The sequence below is a fragment of the Neofelis nebulosa genome, chromosome 11, assembly GCF_028018385.1.
Source record: "Neofelis nebulosa isolate mNeoNeb1 chromosome 11, mNeoNeb1.pri, whole genome shotgun sequence".
Taxonomy (NCBI): Eukaryota; Metazoa; Chordata; class Mammalia; order Carnivora; family Felidae; genus Neofelis; species Neofelis nebulosa.
This window is the reverse complement of record NC_080792.1, coordinates 7,962,369-7,981,296: the sequence shown is the minus strand read 5'-3', so window position 1 is coordinate 7,981,296 and position 18,928 is coordinate 7,962,369. Positions and strand designations below refer to the sequence as shown.

Genomic DNA, 18,928 nt, shown 5'->3' with positions numbered 1-18,928 from the left:
TATTAGAAATTGTGTCCATCAATAGGAGACTGGGTGAATAAACACACACTGAAACACGTGCAGCCTATGAAAAAGAATGATGAATACCTCCACATGTGGACATGGAAAACTCTCCACACCTATGATTCTGTGCACACAGGATGTATTTTTAAGTTATAAAAATAAGGTGTAGAACCATATATGACACTCTATCATTTATGTAAGAAGTGGGAAGAGCAAACTTGCTTACATTGGTAAAAACTAAAATAAAAACAGAAACAATAAACCAGAAAACAAGATGGCAGGGAAACACCTGAGTTACGTGTTGGTGAGGAGAAAACAATTCCCAAAAGTAAAAACAAATGAAAACAAATCTAACTGTACAATAAATTGGAAACAGAAAATTCTTCGAAGTGACTTCAAGGCACAATTGTTTTTCTGTATATTCTTAATGAGATTTAGTCTAAGTCAAAAAGAACCACAAAGAAATCTTGAACTTTATCAGTTACTGACCATAGTGATACTAACATTGCTATTCTGAAACTACTTGGAATATGCTGAAGGTTAAAGCTAACAAGCAGTTATGTTACTATTGCTAAGAACTAAGACTTTCTATGAGCAACAATACAAGTATAAGCAAAGAAATACAAGTTTAAAATCCGAGAAATAGCAATCTGAACTTATATTTTTTAAATACATATTCCTAGTTCAATTACTAAACAAAAAAATGATATCACAGTAGCTGTAAATACCCCATTGGCCTGCTTTTGATCTTGATATACATTCCCCCATGACAAGTAACCAGAATCAAAAAACTAATTAATTTATGACAGTAATCAGATTTTCTAGAGAAATGGCCTACTCCAGAATGCACAAAATAAGCCTGAAACATACTGTATCTGAAAGCTCTCAAAGACTAATGAGAAAATAAAACCAGCTTAGAAAGACTAAAATAAAATACGATACTATTTATCATATCCCAAAGAAAATACTGATTCTCACCATATCTATAGCAAAGAGGCTGCTGTCATCCCAGATATCTGCTGAAATTGCTTCACCAATAAGTATCACATCCTCTGCAAGCAATTCCAGAACTCTTATTATCATTTGTCTACTCCCTAGGAATATAAATAGGAGAGAAGAAAAAAAGTTAACTTTCAAATGAACATCTAGATATCATAGTGCTCAATCCTCTCATTAGTCATGCCCCAAACTTGTTTAATTTTTTTGGTGACTTCAGAATCATTGAAGGACATGGATAGGAAAGTCAGAATCTACAATCACCATTAACACTTCTGTTCCATTCACAATACTATTTAACCACAACACATCAAGTGTGCTCATAACTAAGAAAGATATTCCAAAAGAAAGTAGCAAATCCAACTAAAAATGCCCTTAGATTAAAATGTTTCTAATTCCAAGACCTTCCGTGTTACATGTAATAGGTGACAAAGCACCAGGTGAGGTTTAGAAAATGCATTCTATTATTCTATTTAGCCCTAGAAGACTCCAGCCTTGTCAGAAGTATTACACCACACCTGAGTTGCCTGGGAAGCTGAGCTTGGACTGGACCAACTAAAGGAATAAATGTCCATGATGGTGTTTGTTGAAGAAACTTCAAAACATTCCACCTGAAATAGGTTCTCAAGCCTATACTGACTTAAAACTCTAAAAAAATTCCAAAAGAAACTGTGCTGTCGCAATCTTTTTTCTCCACAGAGTATCATAGGAGTTCTACTATTCAAAATCACAAGTGAGGTGAATATTCAATCAAGACTTTCCTGCCCCATATACCAGAGGTCAATTTCCAATGAGAGAAGTAAAACAAACTACCAGATCATAAGGGTCTAGATTAATTGTTTCTTTAGAACAGCTGCAGCAAGTTCTCTTGGAAATCTCTTATGATATTGAATAATTACAAATAACGCAATAATTTATCACAAAAGGGCAAGAGGACATTTAGAAAATTTTATGTACCAAGATATAGCTTTATAATTATCAACGTGACTTTTTACAGCAAATTAAGAAAAGGTTAAATGCAAAATCATTACATCTAAAACTACTCTTCTCAGTCTACCACGCAGACAAACGTGTACACTTTATGATGCCAAAGTTCCGCTCCTCCTTCATTTCACATTACGAGTACATGAATTACTGTGTCCTTCTAACTCCTGAATTCAGTTATTCAGTTATAAGTTAGGGTATATGGTTTTCCACAGGATAAAAAAATGTTTAATGCTTCCCAAACACAGCCCTACATCCTGCTTCCCTCACCACCACCTTCAAGCAGGCAAAAATAAGCCACAGAGCTTAAAGAACCATTCAAATGGGATAGATTTTTTATTGAGCCATTACAAAGCAAAAAAGGCAAATCTTGTTTATCTTGTATTCATATCTCAACAAGGTTATCAACTACAAAAAATGTATAGAGTTACAGAATAAAAAATCATTACTGCTCGCAATATGCTAAGGTCTTAAGAGCGTGGACGTTGGGTTCAAGCCTCTGTTTTAGCTGCTTGCCTTTGGATCGGCTTCTAAACCACTCTAAACCGCAGGTTTCTCATTTGTAAAACAGAGATAAAAGTAGAAACTAGCACTTATGGAAAGATAAAATGGCTGTGAGAGGAGCACGTGCGGTGACGCACGCGAGACCGAACGTGATGGCTGAGCGAGGCAGGAAGTCCCGCGGGAACCACTGTCAGGACCAGACTCCGTGGGACAGCAGCCACGCTGTTACCGTTCTCATCACCCTTTCCTAGAATTACAAGTACGTTACAATGCATACTTCAGTACATCTTTGGAAATCTACCCAGCACATTTGAGAGAAAAAGCAACTCCAGAATGTTTGGGGGCTTTGGGGTGTGGGGTTTTTAGAAAAAGAAATGACTACAAAGGTAAGAATCTACTTTGGGGTTTATTTCTATTTTTCACATGTTTCACGGCTTACTACGAACTGAGTGGGAAGACTGAATAACTGAGAGCCACTCAGAAAGTTTCCAAAGGGCAAAAGCCGAAGATCTTTTTGTCCTGACCTATTCATGCTCGCCCACCTTCTCTAACTGAACCCAGCCACACTGTCCTTTCAGTGCTTACGTTCAGCCATACAGAGGTGGAAGCCTGGGCAATGAAAAGCCACAGATGGAAGGGCATCCACATTTACTCAGAAGACAATAAAGGCCTTCCTAAGTTCTTAAGGATTTGTGTCCCAAAAGATACGTAAATACAAGCTCTAAAGGTCCCAACACAGAAGATGAAAGAAAGAAAACTAAGAGCCCCAGAAAACGGACAAACAAGCACCAATCATACAAAAAGAACTGTGGCTTTGAAAAGAACTAACCTGTTCTTAAGAGAGGAACTGCTGATTCCAGGACAGAGACACAGAACTGGGGAAGACTGAGCTGGAGGAACTGTAGCTCCAGCACATCCTCGGTCTCCAGCTCCGGCAGGTCTATGTGCACCATGTCCACAGGTGAAGGCACAGACACCCTGGAGTGTACAGGGGCATGACTCCCGCTCCCACTGGAAAGTAAACAAACGAAAACCCTTGAATATGGAAACGGCCACAGAGAGCTGTACCGCCCATCTGCTGTCTGGCACATTAAAAGCCCCACGCTGGACACAACCATACTGCCTCACGCAACAACTGTGCTCAGATCTGTGAAACCTTGACAAATTTACGAGACTAAACTCCATAAAGATGGCTCAAATCGTAAATGAAACCAAAAACGCATTTATATATATTGCTTTTCAAAAGGGATGGTCTCAGAATTCCTGTAGTAGCAGTCAACATGAGCACTAAGAACCTGTTCATTTCTACAGAAGAGCAAGCCAATTCAGAGCAAAGTTCTTCTGTAATCGACTTATAGAGGCAAAACTGAATCATTTACATAGTTTCCTAGATTTTGTGTGATTTTCACCAAATCTTCTAAGTGAGCCAATGTTCACAACCGAAGAATGCTAGAAAATGCCAGAAAAATATGAGGAGAAATGAATGACTTCATTTAGTGCACTCAACATCACGTAATGATTTTGAAAATGTACCAAAGAGCAGAACATCCCACCTTTCTTGGCTTTCTTCATTAAAAATTCCTACCTTAGTTGTACAGTGGTGGTGTGGGGATAAAGTGCCATAGAAAGGCCTGAACCTCACAATTACCAAGGACCTCAAAATTTTTGACTTTTAATGTTATCCACAATCGAAGCTGAACCACAGATACCCTAATGCTGTTGAGCACGTAAAACTCCCAAAATCTATGTTTTGTCATTTGTTCAATTTCAACATCCCAAAATACGAAAATGAGGTGGGCTTCTCTCTAGTCTCAAAGGCCCCTTGAGGAAGGTGTTCACTCAGGAGCGAAAATTCAGAAGCATTAGCTATAGCACAGTAGATACAGCTTAGAGAATGAGGCAGACAGGCTCTGGAAGAGTAACGAGAAAAGCCGTGCCTGACCAACACCAGCTCCTACGGAAGGGTCAGGAGCACAGGCTCTCAGATCCTACTGTCTATACCCCGGCCCTCTCACCAACTGTATGAGCTGGGGTAAGGCGCCCTGCACCTCCGAACCAGGCTTTCCTGTACAAGGATGATGATACCAATGCTATCACAGGACCGGGAGGACAACGGAAGGCCATGAAGCACGTACGGCACTCGGCGAAACACCAAGCACGCAGCCAAAATCAGTCAGTGTCAGTTGGTGGCAGCAGCATCGTGAGAAAATAATGATGCCAACAGACAAGCGTTCATCTCCCTGAGCATTTATTAGAACGACACCGAAGAAACTAACATGTTTATAAGATGCTTGTGGCACAAGAATGAGCTAACACACAAACACCACGCCAGCCCCTTTAAGCAAAGCTGATGTGTAGAAATCTGTATTTACACAAATGAGTAAAATACCATAAATTGTGCACTTTAAATTTTTTTTTTTTTTTAACGTTTATTTATTTTTGAGACAGAGAGAGACAGAGCATGAACAGGGGAGGGTCAGAGAGAGAGGGAGACACAGAATCCGAAACAGGCTCCAGGCTCTGAGCGGTCAGCACAGAGCCCGACGCGGGGCTCGAACTCACGGACCGTGAGATCGTGACCTGAGCCGAAGTCGGCCGCTTAACCGACTGAGCCACCCAGGCGCCCCATAAATTGTGCACTTTAAAGGAACTTTCCTTTACAGTCTCCAATCATTCCCTTTAATAGTAAATACTGATACACCCAAATTATGATTAGAGGGGCACCTGGGTGGCTCAGACGGTTAAATGCCCAACTCTTGGTTCCAGCTCAGGTCATGATCTTGTGGTTCACGAGTTCGAGCCCCACGTCAGGCTCCGTGCTGATGGTGTGGAACCTGCTTGGGATATTCTTTGTCTCTCCCTCTCTCTCTGCCCCTCCCCTGCTCACTCTTCTTGCTCTCAAAATAAGTAAATAAACTTTCAAAAATCTTTTAAAACTTACGGTTAGAGTCACAAATATGGGTTTAAAATATTATCAAAGAGGCACCTGGGTGGCTCAGTCAGTTAAGCGTCCGACTCTTGATTCTGGCTCAGGTCTGGATCAGACACAAGGGATTGAGCCCCACGATGGGCTCTGCTCTGAGGGTGAAGCCTGTTTTACATTCTCCCTCTCTCCTTCTCCCTCCTCCCCCTCCCTCTCCCTCTCACACACGTGCGCCCTCTCTCTCAAAATAAATAAAACATTTAAAAAAATTAAATCTTACTAAAATGTACCTATCATTTAAAACTATGCTTTTAAACCAGATCACATTTCATCTACGGCTAATAAAAACAATTAAATGGGCCAGAATCCTCATTGTTTTTCTAATGAAATAGAAAGGAAGAGAAAATATAGCTCACTATGTAGCATATGGAATCAAAGTACTATTTTGTGAACATCGTGTTTTGGCAGGGACACACACACAGACATACACACAGGGAAACATACATACATACAGAGAAACATACATACATGCACATACATGCAGAGCATACGTCTGTGTACTAAGTATTGAGTTGCATGTAATATTATTTCGTACTACGGGTCATGGTCAAAAACGTATGAAAACCACTGGTTTAACACAAGGCCAATACCTGTGGTAATTTTCCAAGAGAGAAGACAGAGAAAAACGTTAATGTCCCTCTCAAAGTAAACTACACACACACAAGTTAACTGGGCTTTTCAACAGTCACCTGGAAGACACTGCGTCCCAATCCTGACCGTCTCCCCTGGGTCGCTGACCTGTGCGTCCAACCACAGAAGGCCGGGGGCTACTGCTTCCTGGAGAAGGATTCTGGGAATGATGAACAGCTCTAGCTTCATGACAATAAGACAAAGAAGAATTTTGGGAAACTGTATCTGAGAGGAAAAAAGAAAAAAATTATCCCTCAGTAGAGACAAATTATGATTATGAAGAATTTACATCATTCTTTCAAAAAACAGGAACAAAGTTAAAATGGTAGAAATGCTTCTCTTGGTGTAAAAGTAAAGGTCAACCTTTTCTGCAAGTATTCACTTAGCATTTGCATCTAACATTAGGTGTACCTCTAACTGGCCTGATTACATGCAGCCTCTAGCTGGCATTACTGACTTGGAACATTTGGGACCACCAAGGCAAAACAGCAGATTAGGCACATCCCTGCTCATAAGTCCACAAGAAACCCTACCTCAAACCACATGCAAAAATTAGCTCAAAATGGATCAACAACCTAAATATGAGAGTTAAAATTATAAAGCTCTTAGCGGAAAATATAGAGGTAAATCTTCATGATCTTGGACTTGGCAACAGATCTTTAGATCTGAAACCAAAGTACAACCAAAGAAAATACAGATAAATCGGACTTCATCAAAATCAAAGGACATTATCAAGAAACTGACAACTTACAGACTGGGAAAAAATATTTGCAAATCATATATCTAAAAAGGATTTAGTAACCAGGATATATAAAGAGCTTCTAAAACAACAACAACAACAACAAAACAAACAAACAAAAAAAAAAAACACCCAATTTAAACATGGACAAAGAACTTTAAAAGACATTTCTCCAAAGAAGACATACAAATGGCCAATAAGCACATAAAAAGTCACTAGGAAAATCCCTAGTCATTAGTCAGGAGTCTTTACCAGAACCACAGTGAAATACCAGTTCATATCTACTAGGAGGACTAGGATTTTAAAAAGGGAAAATAACTGAGTGTTAGCAACACATAGAGAAACTGGAAGCCTCACAGGTTATGGTGGGGATATAAAATGGGGCAGCTAGTGTGGAAAACAGTTTGGTGGTTCCTCAGAGAGCTAAAGGTGAAATTAACATATGACCCAGCAATTCCACTCTTAGGTATATACCCGACAGAACTGAAAATGGGTTCAAAGAGATATGCCTATGTTCACGGACATTATTCACAACAGCCAAAACATGAGGACAACTCCTGGGTCCAGCAACAGATAAATGTATAAACAAATGTGGTGTATACAGAAAAAGGAGTGAAATTCCGACACAGCTACAATACAGATGAACCTTGGAAGCATCATGCTAAGTGAAATAAACCACACCCAAAAGGACAAATATTGTATGATTCCACTTGTATGAGATACCAAGAACAGACAAATTTAGAAACAGAATGTAGAGAGGTTACCAGGGGCTGCAGAGGGAAGGGGACACGGGAATAGGGCTAAATGGTCACAGATCTTCTATTTAGGGTGATGAAAAACATTTGAGAACAGAAAATGGTGATGGGTGCATAAGAGTGTGAATGTAATAATGCCAACAAAATTGCATATTTTAAAATGGCTATAATGGCTTGTGCTACATATTTTACCGTAATTTTTTAAAGGAATTAAGTAAAATAAAGGCATTTTCAGGAGGAGAAAAAAAAAGCTCTCCGAGAGCATCTCACCGCACTTCAAAGAAAATATGAAATCCTTACCAAGATCTACAAGTCCCAATACAGTCGGCCCCTAGCTACCTCTGTTCTCACTTCATTTCCCTCTCTGCTCCCCGCTCCCCATTTACTACATTTCAGTCACATGTCTGCCTTTTTTCTGTTCCTCCAGAATATCACCTCCCAAGGCCTCCGACCTTCCAGGAATACAGTTCCTGCAGCTCTTCAAGGGGATGGTTCCTCCTCGCCCCTCAGGTCACCTCCTCTGAGGGGCCTTCCCCACCCATCCTATCCAGGTAAGCCTCACTTCCCCTGTCATTTTCAGTCACATCACCCTGCCTATTTCCTTTGAGCACTTCTGATCTGAAACAAACTTGTTTGCTTGTTTATTACCTGTCCCCAACCTTCTCAAGGATGAGCTCAGAAGGGTGGGGACCTTATCTGTTTTGCTCAGTGTTATACCCCCTAGAGACTAGAATATCAGTCAGCATATGGTTGGTGATAAATAAAAATTTAATACATGAGTAAATCTTCAAAGATAATACTTTTATCAATATTATAACTCTTATTCTGATGAAATATGGGGTATCCACAAGCTCTCTGCTATCAGTCATTGCTAACATTCCTCAAATGTTAATGAGGAACCCTATACCCTCTGAGACCTATAATAAACCTAATGTATAGCATAAGTATTCAAGTAGCATAGGATCAGCGAAACTCTGAACAGAATTGGGATTAACTGTGAAGCATGATGACAAATCACTGTAATTTAATATTCAACTTTCAATGCATATGGCATAAGTGCACAGAATTTCTAAGCTGTAAATACTGCCGACAAAGCCGGCCGAGTGCTCTAGTTGGCCATTAGGTGGTGCTTTTTCCCTTAAAAGTCTGGCACTGCTATCATATTATAAATACTCTAACTACATCACAAGCCGCATAAAAAGTTTTCATAAAATACAAATCAGGAGCACCTGGATGGCTCAGTTGGTACAGGATGCAACTTTTTGATCTCGAGGTTGTGAGTTCAAGCCCTATGTTGGGTGGAGAGGTTACTTAAAAATAAATAAACATAAAGTATACCCAAAAGTTAAAAAAAATATATTTATTAAAAAAATACAAATTGTTATTTTTTTAAACCAATCTATTAATACAACAAGTAACTTCTAAAATGCCCAAGGTCCCACATAAATAGTTGAACTCAGAATTCTAACCCCTGGCTCCCAACATCAGTATATGCCTAAGAGAAAAGAAAAAAATCTTGCAAATGGTTCTTATCAAAAAAAAAAAAAAAAAAAAAGGACAGGATCATGAGTGGTTCTGTCACTCACACGATTGGTTTTCAAGTGATTATCTGATTGCCTTTAGGAATGAGGAGTTTATGCTGTGAATATTTACACAGTAAGAATAATAGAAACTTCTCAGAAAAATCTGCAAATACCACCAGTGACTAATGAATAAATAAACATAAATACCTTGTTTACTAGAGAAAAAACCTGGATCACGGTGAAAGTTCAGTCTGTTTCTTAAATACACGCACAGCTGCTGCAAACAGGACACAGACTGTAAGGCCAGGCGATGCTTTCCGTCTCCTCCAAAGGCCAGTTTCAACAGAGATAAAAGGCTCTGAAATATGATGAATGAAATGAATGAAAATGATCAAAGAAAGTGGGTGTGGAGTTTAAGTAAGGTTAAATGAACAATCAAAGGAAAGCAAATAACTTGTAAAATATTTGTAAGACATAAGAAACGGAAATAGGCAAAAATGACTTAGCAATGGGATAAAGCGAGACAATAAAATTTAAAAAGAGTCCGTGTTTGTTGCATCTAAAGTGTGTAGGTGGAGTACCTATTCTGGGAGAACATGAATTACTCCCCATTCAGGACGTAAGTTACGAAGCAGTTTTTAAAAATAACAGCAAGCCTTCAGCATCTCAAACAGCTAAATCATCTTGCCACGTTTTGGCAGCTAACAGCTTTCCTCTCCTCTGCTGCCTTCTGACAACTGCCATTGTCACACTGTGTCTTCATACTTACCATTCAGGGGCCTCCATTCAGCCCTGTGATTACAGAGCGAGGGTGCTGAGGCATCACTAGCTGCTGCAGATAGGCCACAACCCTAGACCCCACATCCCAAGCTCTACCATATAAACCACAGAATCTATCTGAATTGCTCATTGCCCTATTTCCCCGGCATCCAGCCCTGTGCCTTAGACATCCTACATATTCAAAAAACAATGCTATTCTTAGATGAAGAATGGTTACTGCTGCCCAACTTCAATTTCCGAAGTCTATTCTCCCCTTATGCAACCCATAAAAGGTAAATTCAAGGTGGTCAAACTGGACTTACTTGTGTGTGTCAAAAGAGACCACCTCTGATCAGAAGAACTACCACCACCCAAAGAAGAGCAAAAGTGGTTTCAGTAACCAAACACTTCATTTTATAAATATAATAGTGCACACTCCTTCCCAAGGACTCCTACTTTGCAAAATCTGTTTCATTGTAAAAAAGTTCTCTATTTCAAAATCTACAACAATTACAGAGGATTCGTACCTGAACAATTTTTGGCCTTTGAAGAAAAATTTCAGCAGGAAAATCTTGCATGATAACATCCTTCAATAGTTCACAGGTATTCCAGATTAAAGTGTGGTTACTACTTCTTAAAGAGCTACAAAAAGATAGCATTATTTATTTTTAAAAAGAGCTTATCTGTACCAGATTCCAAGTAACCTAGTAGCGTAATGACTCTACTAACAGTCCTTCAGGTCTCAATTGAGACTTCACTTCCCTGGGCAGCCTTCCTAGATCTACTCCGTAATCAAGAACTCTAGGATAGGTCCTTCTTCCATATGCCTATATTCGGTGCAACAGCAATTGCCTGTTGACTTTCTAACCCCCACTAGAGCCTCCTCGACAACAGGCACTACACAGTATCCACCACAGTATGCCAACAAAATCACAATGCTATAAATGAGATCAATGAAGTCAAAGGGCACAGAATGCAATGAAATTCGCTAAACGAATTAGGAAGTAACACAGAAAAAATAACAGGAAACGCAGAGTTTAATTCTAGAAATTAGATTTATTACTGCTCTTCCCCAAGCTAGTGAGTCAAGCTGGGATTCCCCTCCTACCGCAGAGGACACCCCTCACCTTCTCAGACAATATGTGACCCCCTAGGGATATAGCAGAATCCACACGCCCCCCTCTCGGCCCAGCTCCAGCCCACCATCCACCACCCAAAGGGGTGTACTACAAACTGTGTCTCTTCCTGGGGGCCCAACTCAGACCCCCTGCCCCTTTTCTACGTGTACCCACCTCTTCAATATGTTATTCCAAGAGAATTTACTGATGCCTTAGGAGTGCCAGCATCAAAAAGCATTTAACAGCCTGTAGCTGCTTATGTCATCCTAATTCTAGCACATTGGTCTTTCTACTGCCCACTGAATATACTGTCCACTAAAAAAGACTGCATTTATGCTTAATTTTTCCCATTTTTATTAACCAAGGGCATAAGCTTTGGCCAATCAATCTGGTCAATAAGAGATGACTCATATGTCACCAAGAAGTATACATGACTCCAATCACGAAAAAAACAAACAAAAAAAACAACTAGATGTGTAGCCTGATAACAGCAAATAGGAATTTTCTAAATTGCTCTTTGAAACAGTGAAAATCATTCATATACTCCCAGTACTGCCTGTCACAAACACTTAGTATCTTTTTTCCTGGTGAAAATGTATGATAAGAACAACCAGATGTAATGGCTATCAATGAACCAAAATGCCTGACACATGCCAGGCACCGTACCTTTCATTAGAGCAGAGAACATGTCTATCTGTTGTAGTCAGGGGGAGCCAGGGAAATGTAGAAAACTTCAAACACTTCACAGTCTGATTTACTGTTAATGGAACAGCAAAATTTAAGGGATCAAAGACAAGTTAATAGACTCCCAATGTTAAGAGCAAGGCTTTACCCTTAAAACAAGTCTTCAAAGTTACACCTTACAGTAACCTAAAATATACTAAACAAGGTCAGCTGCAAATTTGTTCCCTAACAGGATAAATAACAGAGCTGTTTTCATATTTTACACAAAACCCATACATTATTGTTATTAGAAGAGCATTAAATACAAACCAATACTGAATGACATTTAGAACTTGAATTACATTTTCTATTGTGCCCTGTGGCTAACCAAAACACAGAGCTTAAATTTAACATGAAAGGAACTGGCATTTGGAGGCCTTTAATTGTAGAACTTAAAAATGAAATAGACATAATCATATAGTATATTTAAAAATTAGGCATGTTCAAATATCCTTCATGGTGTTAGATGTTTAAGCCTCTTTGAAGACGACTTAAAAACCATAAGGTTGAAGATCAAATATCAGCACTCAAACCAGATTAAAAGAAATCTGAGAAACCAACACAATTTTAAACTAACCCATTCCAATTATGTTTTAAACAAATCTTATATTGTACAAATTAAGGTGGCAAAGCTGAGAAACAGTATGCAGTATCTACAGAAACCCTTCCAAATGGCAAACAGTCTTTCCGCCAAATGCTCTGAAAAGAGCACGGAATCACTGAATTTAGATAACAGTATTATTAAATTCCCAAATATAGCACAGTTGCTTCTTTCAAAAGTGCCAACACACAAGCAGGGTTTACTTTTTCACAGAAAAGTAAGAGGGGGGTGGAGGGAAGGACAGACCTCTACTGCACACAAAAAATGGGTCCAAAATAAGCTCCTATCATTAACCCACAAACTGCAACTCACATAGCATTTTACCATCTCAATGGTCCCTAACGTTTTTAGCAGCTGCACTCGAGGTCCCACCTTCTCAGCCCTGGACACACTCTCTCCCTTCAGATGTCTCTCCCCATCACTCAGCGAAGCCTCCAAATCACAAACACAAAGAAACTACCATCTCAAAACCAAAGCTCCCTCGCAAGCCTAACAAAACTTTCACAGAAAGAAAAGGTAAAGTATTTTAACAGCTAAACAAGTTTTCAGTTCTTTCTTATGCTGTTATTCAACCAGAGTTTCTATGAAAGGCTTTTAATAACAGACGGCTTCCAAACTGAGTTAAATGAAATACTTGACACGAACAGATACACCCTTGGACACAACGTTTTCTTTTCAACTATGCAGGCAATAAAATGTCAGGTACATGCTCACTTAATTATTCCCTAACTGCATCAACTGGAACAAAGGTTTCATCCTTTCCAAGCCTCAGTGCCTTCATCATTAAAATGGGGATATTAACAATATCAATTTCACCGGGACAAAGAGGCTGAAGATTCATTCGTTCACTCAAAGAATATATACTGAGCACCTACTATGCTTTTGGCATAGTTTTGCACACTGGGGATGAGCAATGTTCAAAGCTATCATTACGCTTATAACAAGGAAGACAAAGAAGAGGTAAATGAGTATGTGATTTCAGACGATCTTTGTTAGAAAACTAAACATAGCTAGAAAGTGATCACTTGGGTCCTCAGGAAGGCCTCTCTGAGAAGGCGACACGTGAGCAGAGACCCAGCCAGACATCTAAAGACCTGGATGAGATTCCAGGGAGAGAGAGACTGTAAATCAGAGCTCTTCTTCTATCAGCTGGTCGCTGGGATAAAGACAAATGAAGAAACCAAAATGATCCTGAGTCTTTGGCTTGAGTAACCGGATGAACGGTACCACTTGGTGAGCTGGAGAATAAACAGGACGCATACACAGCGCGCGGCACAGTTCCCAACAAAGAATTTGTGTTCAGTAAGCACTGAGTATTTCTGCCACCATCACCACCCACCTAAATACAGCTGCTCAAATGCAGTTAGAATAATGTAAAATTTCACCACTTAGACACTACATCCTAATTTGAGGAAACTGAAACATTCAAGCTTGACCACACCATTAGGAAAAGTACATTAATTTCTGATTTACCAGGTCAACAGGATCTATCCCTCTACATATACACACCCATTGGTCGTGGAGACACTTCCGTCTGCTGGAAATTACTTTTGTCTTGAGGAAAATATCCTATTAAGATTTCAGGTTGTTGTGGCAATTCTGATAAAAAAAAATATATATTACTGTATTATTGATTCCTTATTTGCTAAAAGCGAAACTTACTCTTTTCAAATATTAGTGTTTTCTCTTAAGTTTTTTAATCATTTTAAAAACTGGAAAAATAACAGGTTTTTTTTTCCTCTGAATAGTCTTCCTCTAGAGGAAAAAAATGTAAATGTTGAGTCAGTTTTGAATTGAGGGGAGGGTGTTCCCCTCTTTTGTGGTTCAGCAAATACTACTACTTGTTAGATGAAAACATGCACAATGTACATAAAGAATCTGTTACAAAGTATTTATTCAAGGGCTCATCTCTGCTTCTTAGTCCATCCCCCTCCTCTCTATTCCTCCAATTATGTAGTTCCTGACCACTTCAACTTTCATTAATATCTTTAAAGAAAAAGTTGTCAAAAATAAAGGAGTCAAGCACTCATTCAACATCTTTGACGATCAATCCTCTGTCACATGTGATTGAACATGCAGCAATACAGTTGTAATGAGAATGGGAATAATGAAAAGACTAAAACTAATTTTGTAATTGTGCTTGAAGTTTTCATGCCAGTATTTCCTAATCTTAATACAGATAACAAAAAATTAGCTCTAGACCATACATCTGATCTCCCCTGCGGGGAACTAGGTTGAAAATACATGGTTTAAGATTCTACTTCATTGGTTTTGGCTTAGGCAGAAATTTTCACTGTTAAAAATCGTAACCACACAAGAACCCAGTAAACGGAGGCTCCTATTATTTTCTCGTTTTAACAGCAGCACCGACGATCTCAGCAGTAGCGACACAGCACAGATACAGAGAAAAATATGATCTAACAGATTAAGCAAGCAAAAACACATTTTTAAATACTTTTACTACTCAATCACATAAATCTCAGGAGCATTTTCTTTTTTCCTTCAAATCAATTTAACTGCTTTCCAGGTACAAGGCACTCTACTGGGAATTAAATCACAAGAGCAACCAACAATTCTGTGCTTAGTACATGCCAGGCCCTATCCGAGCACTTTACAGCACTGTCTCATTTAATCCCCATGACAATTCGATACGGTATTCTTTCTTATTGTCCCAATTTTTGGATGAGGAAACTAAAACCTAGAGGGATTAAGTACTATAGCCAAGGTCACAAAACTACTGGAAGAAGTGGGACTTACATTCATGTCTGTCTGACTCTGATTTTAACAGTGTACTATGTATAGCTCATTTTAACTGGAGACCCCATAACAAAACCATGAGCTAGGACAGATACCATCGTACCCCTATGTGAGGAACACAGTCCAAGAATGCAAGTATAAAACATTCAGAATAATGTCTGGCACATGGTCATGAGGGCTCAGCGAAAACATTGTTATTGTTGAAGAAATAATCTGTCAGTCCCACAAAAAAAAAAAAAAAAAAAATCACTGGCAAGTTTTAGGCCCCTTGACCAAAATAAGCAATAAATACAAATGCACTCTCCTCTGAATAACAGCAGAGGAGGGGAAAAGGTCAAACTCATGTAAATTAATGCAATAAAAATAAGTTGAGGAGGGAAGGGTTGTTTTTTTTTAACCTAAGATCCCTTTCCTTAGAATTAACCACAAGAACCAATATATTTCTATTTTAGCAGAATGCATCCAGATTGATTCCAAAGAGTTACCAGTTTGTTTGGTTTGGTACGATGCAGAGTATAGGGCAGGATCATCTGAAGGAAGAATAAAAAGTCCGTCCAGAATGCCATCAATTTCACCCTGTAGATTCGGCTCCACATTAGAACGAAGTTTAGATAAGAATTCAACTGCACCAAGGTCAACCAAATGCTTGACTGCTGGGGGATACTGAAATAAGAAGAATCACGTATGTCAAAACTTCTACACTTTATCTGACAGCAACTAAACCAGGAAATTATTTTTAGTATGCTAGATGTTCCTTTTGCAAAAAATAAACCTTGCATTGATATACCCAAAAGTAAAGAACTTCCATGAGTAGGACACAGATTTATAGAGACATACGTAAACCATGCGATGACACTTACGAAAGAAAAGCCCAGACACTGATCACTAGAAATGCACACTACCAACTCCTACTTTTATTTATTAAATGGATTACCTCTCTCAACTGACTCCCACCCCACCCTCTCCTACCTCCAACCGTCAAAAGATGCCAAAGTAATAATCTCCTATGACTGCACACTGACTTACAGTTTCAAAAGGTTAGACTTGCCCTTTGACATCTGACCCTGACAACTGCTCTCAAGACAGGCTGAGGGGCGCCTGGGTGGTTCAGTCAGTTAAGTGTCCGACTTCGGCCTTCGGCTCAAGTCATGATCTCATGGTCTGTGAGTTTGAGCCCCAGTCAGGCTCTGTGCTGACAGCTCACAGCCTGGAGCCTGCTTCACATTCTGTGTCTCCCTCTCTGTCTGCCCCTCCCCAACCTGCGCTGTCGCTCTGTCTCAAAAATAAGTAAACACTAAAAAAAATTTAATAAAAAATAGTTTTCAAAAAAAGACAGGCTGAGGAACATAAAATCTGAAAATCAGATATGGAAAACACAATTTCAGATACTTGAGGTATTCATTAACCGTGTTAACATTAACTTTAAACATATTCTCTTCCAGACACATGTAATCTTTAACATGTAAATGACAGAACACAAGGAAACCAGAATAACAAATGGCAACTTCCAAAGATGATTCCAAAATTCAGAACACACCAGAACCCAGAAGTTCTATTATTCCGGAGCACAACAGATACAATGTGAGACTCAACATTACACATAAAAGGAAGCTGGGCGTGATACACCCAGACGACCATCTCTGGTTGTTCCAAAAATTAAAAATTAAAAAAAAAATGCTACAAATTAAGCAACACTCACTCGTCTGATTTTATTTCAAAATGATCCTACCTTAACCAATCTGCTCAACAGGCTGAGAACCTCTTCTTTCATTGGAACAGACGGGAAATTGAACCATTCCAGCAAACGTTGAAAAAGCAGCCTCTCCTGAACTAGATCTTCACAGCAGAGTAAGTTGTGCTCAACCTTGCAGAGGATATTCTTGAGAGCGCGTTCCCTGATCTCGGCCAGCTGATGACCTGTCAAAGGACAGCACAAAGCTATTTCCCAGCTCCGAAGAGACGCCCCCCCCCCCCCCGGAATTCACCCTAAAACTTAGTTGATGCTGGGGGCGGGGGCAGGGTTAAGAAGGAAATAAACCAGTTTTGTTTTTGTTTTGTTTTTAACAGGCGGGCCTCGGGTGCCCTCGGGACGCGAGTCGCTGGGTTCACTCAGTCCGAGATGGATCCCTGGGGGCTGCCCTGGCGAGGCCAGGACGAAAGGCAGCCGTCTCAGGGTGGCCCGGCCTCCAAAACGTCACACAACCAGCCTTAGCAAGTGGCCACGACAGGACGGCGACGCGGGCGAGGGGCAACTCAGACTGTTACCGAGTTTCCTGATGAGCCCCGTCAAGACCATCTCGTCCCGCTCAATCAGCCGCCGCCGGAGAATTAAACTGCCGCGCCACGACGTCCGTGTACAATTAGTGTCCCCATGGAAACCCGGCCGGTCGGGCTGCGGGTTCCGCAAGGCCGGAGACAACCACGGCACAAATAGGAAGCATCCAGGGAGCTGCTGCTGGGCCCCGCGCCTCCACAGAAGCGCGGCTCCTAGACAGCAGGCTCTGTCGTAAGAACCGGAAAGAATGAGGAGACAAGCAGGGAGTAGAACCCGCCTTGGCCGCCGTGCACGTCGGGAGTTGTGGTCTTCGCCCCTTTGTGCGGCCCTCCCGGAATTCCGGACTCGCCGCTGCACCCACCCGCCGAGGGTTCCGGCGTCCCAGCGCGGGCTCCGGCGCGGGAGGCACGGGTCTGGCAAAGCCCAACCAGGCCCTGCAAACTAGCCCTGGCTCTGCCAACCTGAATTCTTGGCTCCCGGAGCCTTACAATTTACAATACAGAGTTTGGATTCCCGCACGTCCACCAACGCCCACCCCCCCGCCCCTGCCGTTGGTAACTAAATTAACTTATCCTCTTTAACTGTAAAATGTACCTGCAAAGGCAAGCAGTGTCCTTGGACACCTAAGTTCTGTATAAACACCTAAGGAGGGACAGGGAGGACATAACTGAACAGAAGAGGGAAAAAAGAGGAAAGAAAAAAAAAAAAATAGGGAGGGGGCGGGGTAAGGGTGTGAATTAATATTTGAATGTCACCAAAGTTGGCATGGCACTGTGATTGGTCTGAACAAATAGGAAAAGAAAAAAGAAAAAAAAAAAATTCTAAGCAATGGTAAGAGCAGCAACAAGATTAAATTTGTAAAGAGATTTGCATTTTAGAGAACATTTCTCTCACCAATGTTTTCAATTTCCCTAGGAGAGGGATGTCAAGGTACATATACCCATTTCTATTTTGCGAAAAAATGAACTTAAGTTCATAGGAGTTCTTCATCCACAGTCACATCAACTACTTAAGTGGCAGATTGAGAGCCTGACCTAAATTTTCCTTGTGACATTCTTAGGACCTTGCTGCCCCTGCAAGGTGTGTAGGTAGGTTAGAGAGTGGTGATGTTAGACCCGGATCTGGAAGAATAAGTAGGAATTTGTCTGCCAGGCAAAGAAATGGGGTAAGGGAATTCCTGCCAGAGAAAACAGTTCAAGCAAAGGCAAGGATTCAGAATGAGTCCATCAAGGTCAGGGAAAGAGAGAAATTCTAGGCGGCGAAATTACCTCTGGGAGGTGGACGGGGAGGTGACTAGCATGCTAGTTCTCCATTTGTCCCTCTGGCTTCCAGGTGGCTGTGGGGAATGGGAGACGGCGGTAGGAAATTGGAGAGTGGGAGGAAAAAGAGGTGTGGATATTTAACAGATGCCCCACTAGCCCATACCTGAGCCCCCCTGGCCGAAATGGTGACAGTGGCTACATTCTTCAACCCTAGGGTAAGAGCTTTTGATGGGTACTGTGCCAAAGGGACCAAAAAGTGGAAACATTTATACCAGCTGAGAAGTTTCTGTAGTTATCCAAGCATGAAAGCTTGGAT

At 40.6% G+C, this 18,928-nt stretch overlaps 1 protein-coding gene and 1 long non-coding RNA gene across 6 annotated transcripts in view; one reads left to right on the top strand and one right to left on the bottom strand.

The window, feature by feature from the left end:
* Positions 1-16,699, top strand: part of LOC131489928 (uncharacterized) — a 33,908-nt gene extending 17,209 nt beyond the window's left edge. Inside the window, exons 2-3 of the long non-coding RNA XR_009250829.1 lie at positions 8,022-8,145; positions 16,518-16,699. This is a non-coding gene — a long non-coding RNA (uncharacterized LOC131489928). The remainder of the gene's footprint in view (positions 1-8,021; positions 8,146-16,517) is intronic.
* Positions 1-17,556, bottom strand: part of RTTN (rotatin) — a 162,618-nt gene extending 145,062 nt beyond the window's left edge. For 2 of the 5 annotated variants that reach the window (XM_058691835.1, XM_058691836.1), the window contains exons 1-10: positions 17,341-17,556; positions 16,805-16,992; positions 15,561-15,738; positions 13,828-13,917; positions 11,661-11,751; positions 10,404-10,518; positions 9,325-9,475; positions 6,160-6,325; positions 3,317-3,498; positions 982-1,097 (exon numbers count right to left, since the gene is read on the bottom strand). In XM_058691835.1, the coding sequence (XP_058547818.1) occupies positions 982-1,097; positions 3,317-3,498; positions 6,160-6,325; positions 9,325-9,475; positions 10,404-10,518; positions 11,661-11,751; positions 13,828-13,917; positions 15,561-15,738; positions 16,805-16,992; positions 17,341-17,371 (1,308 nt within the window). In that variant the 5' untranslated portion in view covers positions 17,372-17,556. Of the gene's footprint in view, positions 1-981; positions 1,098-3,316; positions 3,499-6,159; positions 6,326-9,324; positions 9,476-10,403; positions 10,519-11,660; positions 11,752-13,827; positions 13,918-15,560; positions 15,739-16,804; positions 16,993-17,340 lie in introns of those variants that run through there. The other 3 variants (XM_058691837.1, XM_058691838.1, XM_058691839.1) reach the window with 3 other exon arrangements.
* Positions 17,557-18,928: the final 1,372 nt, after the last annotated feature.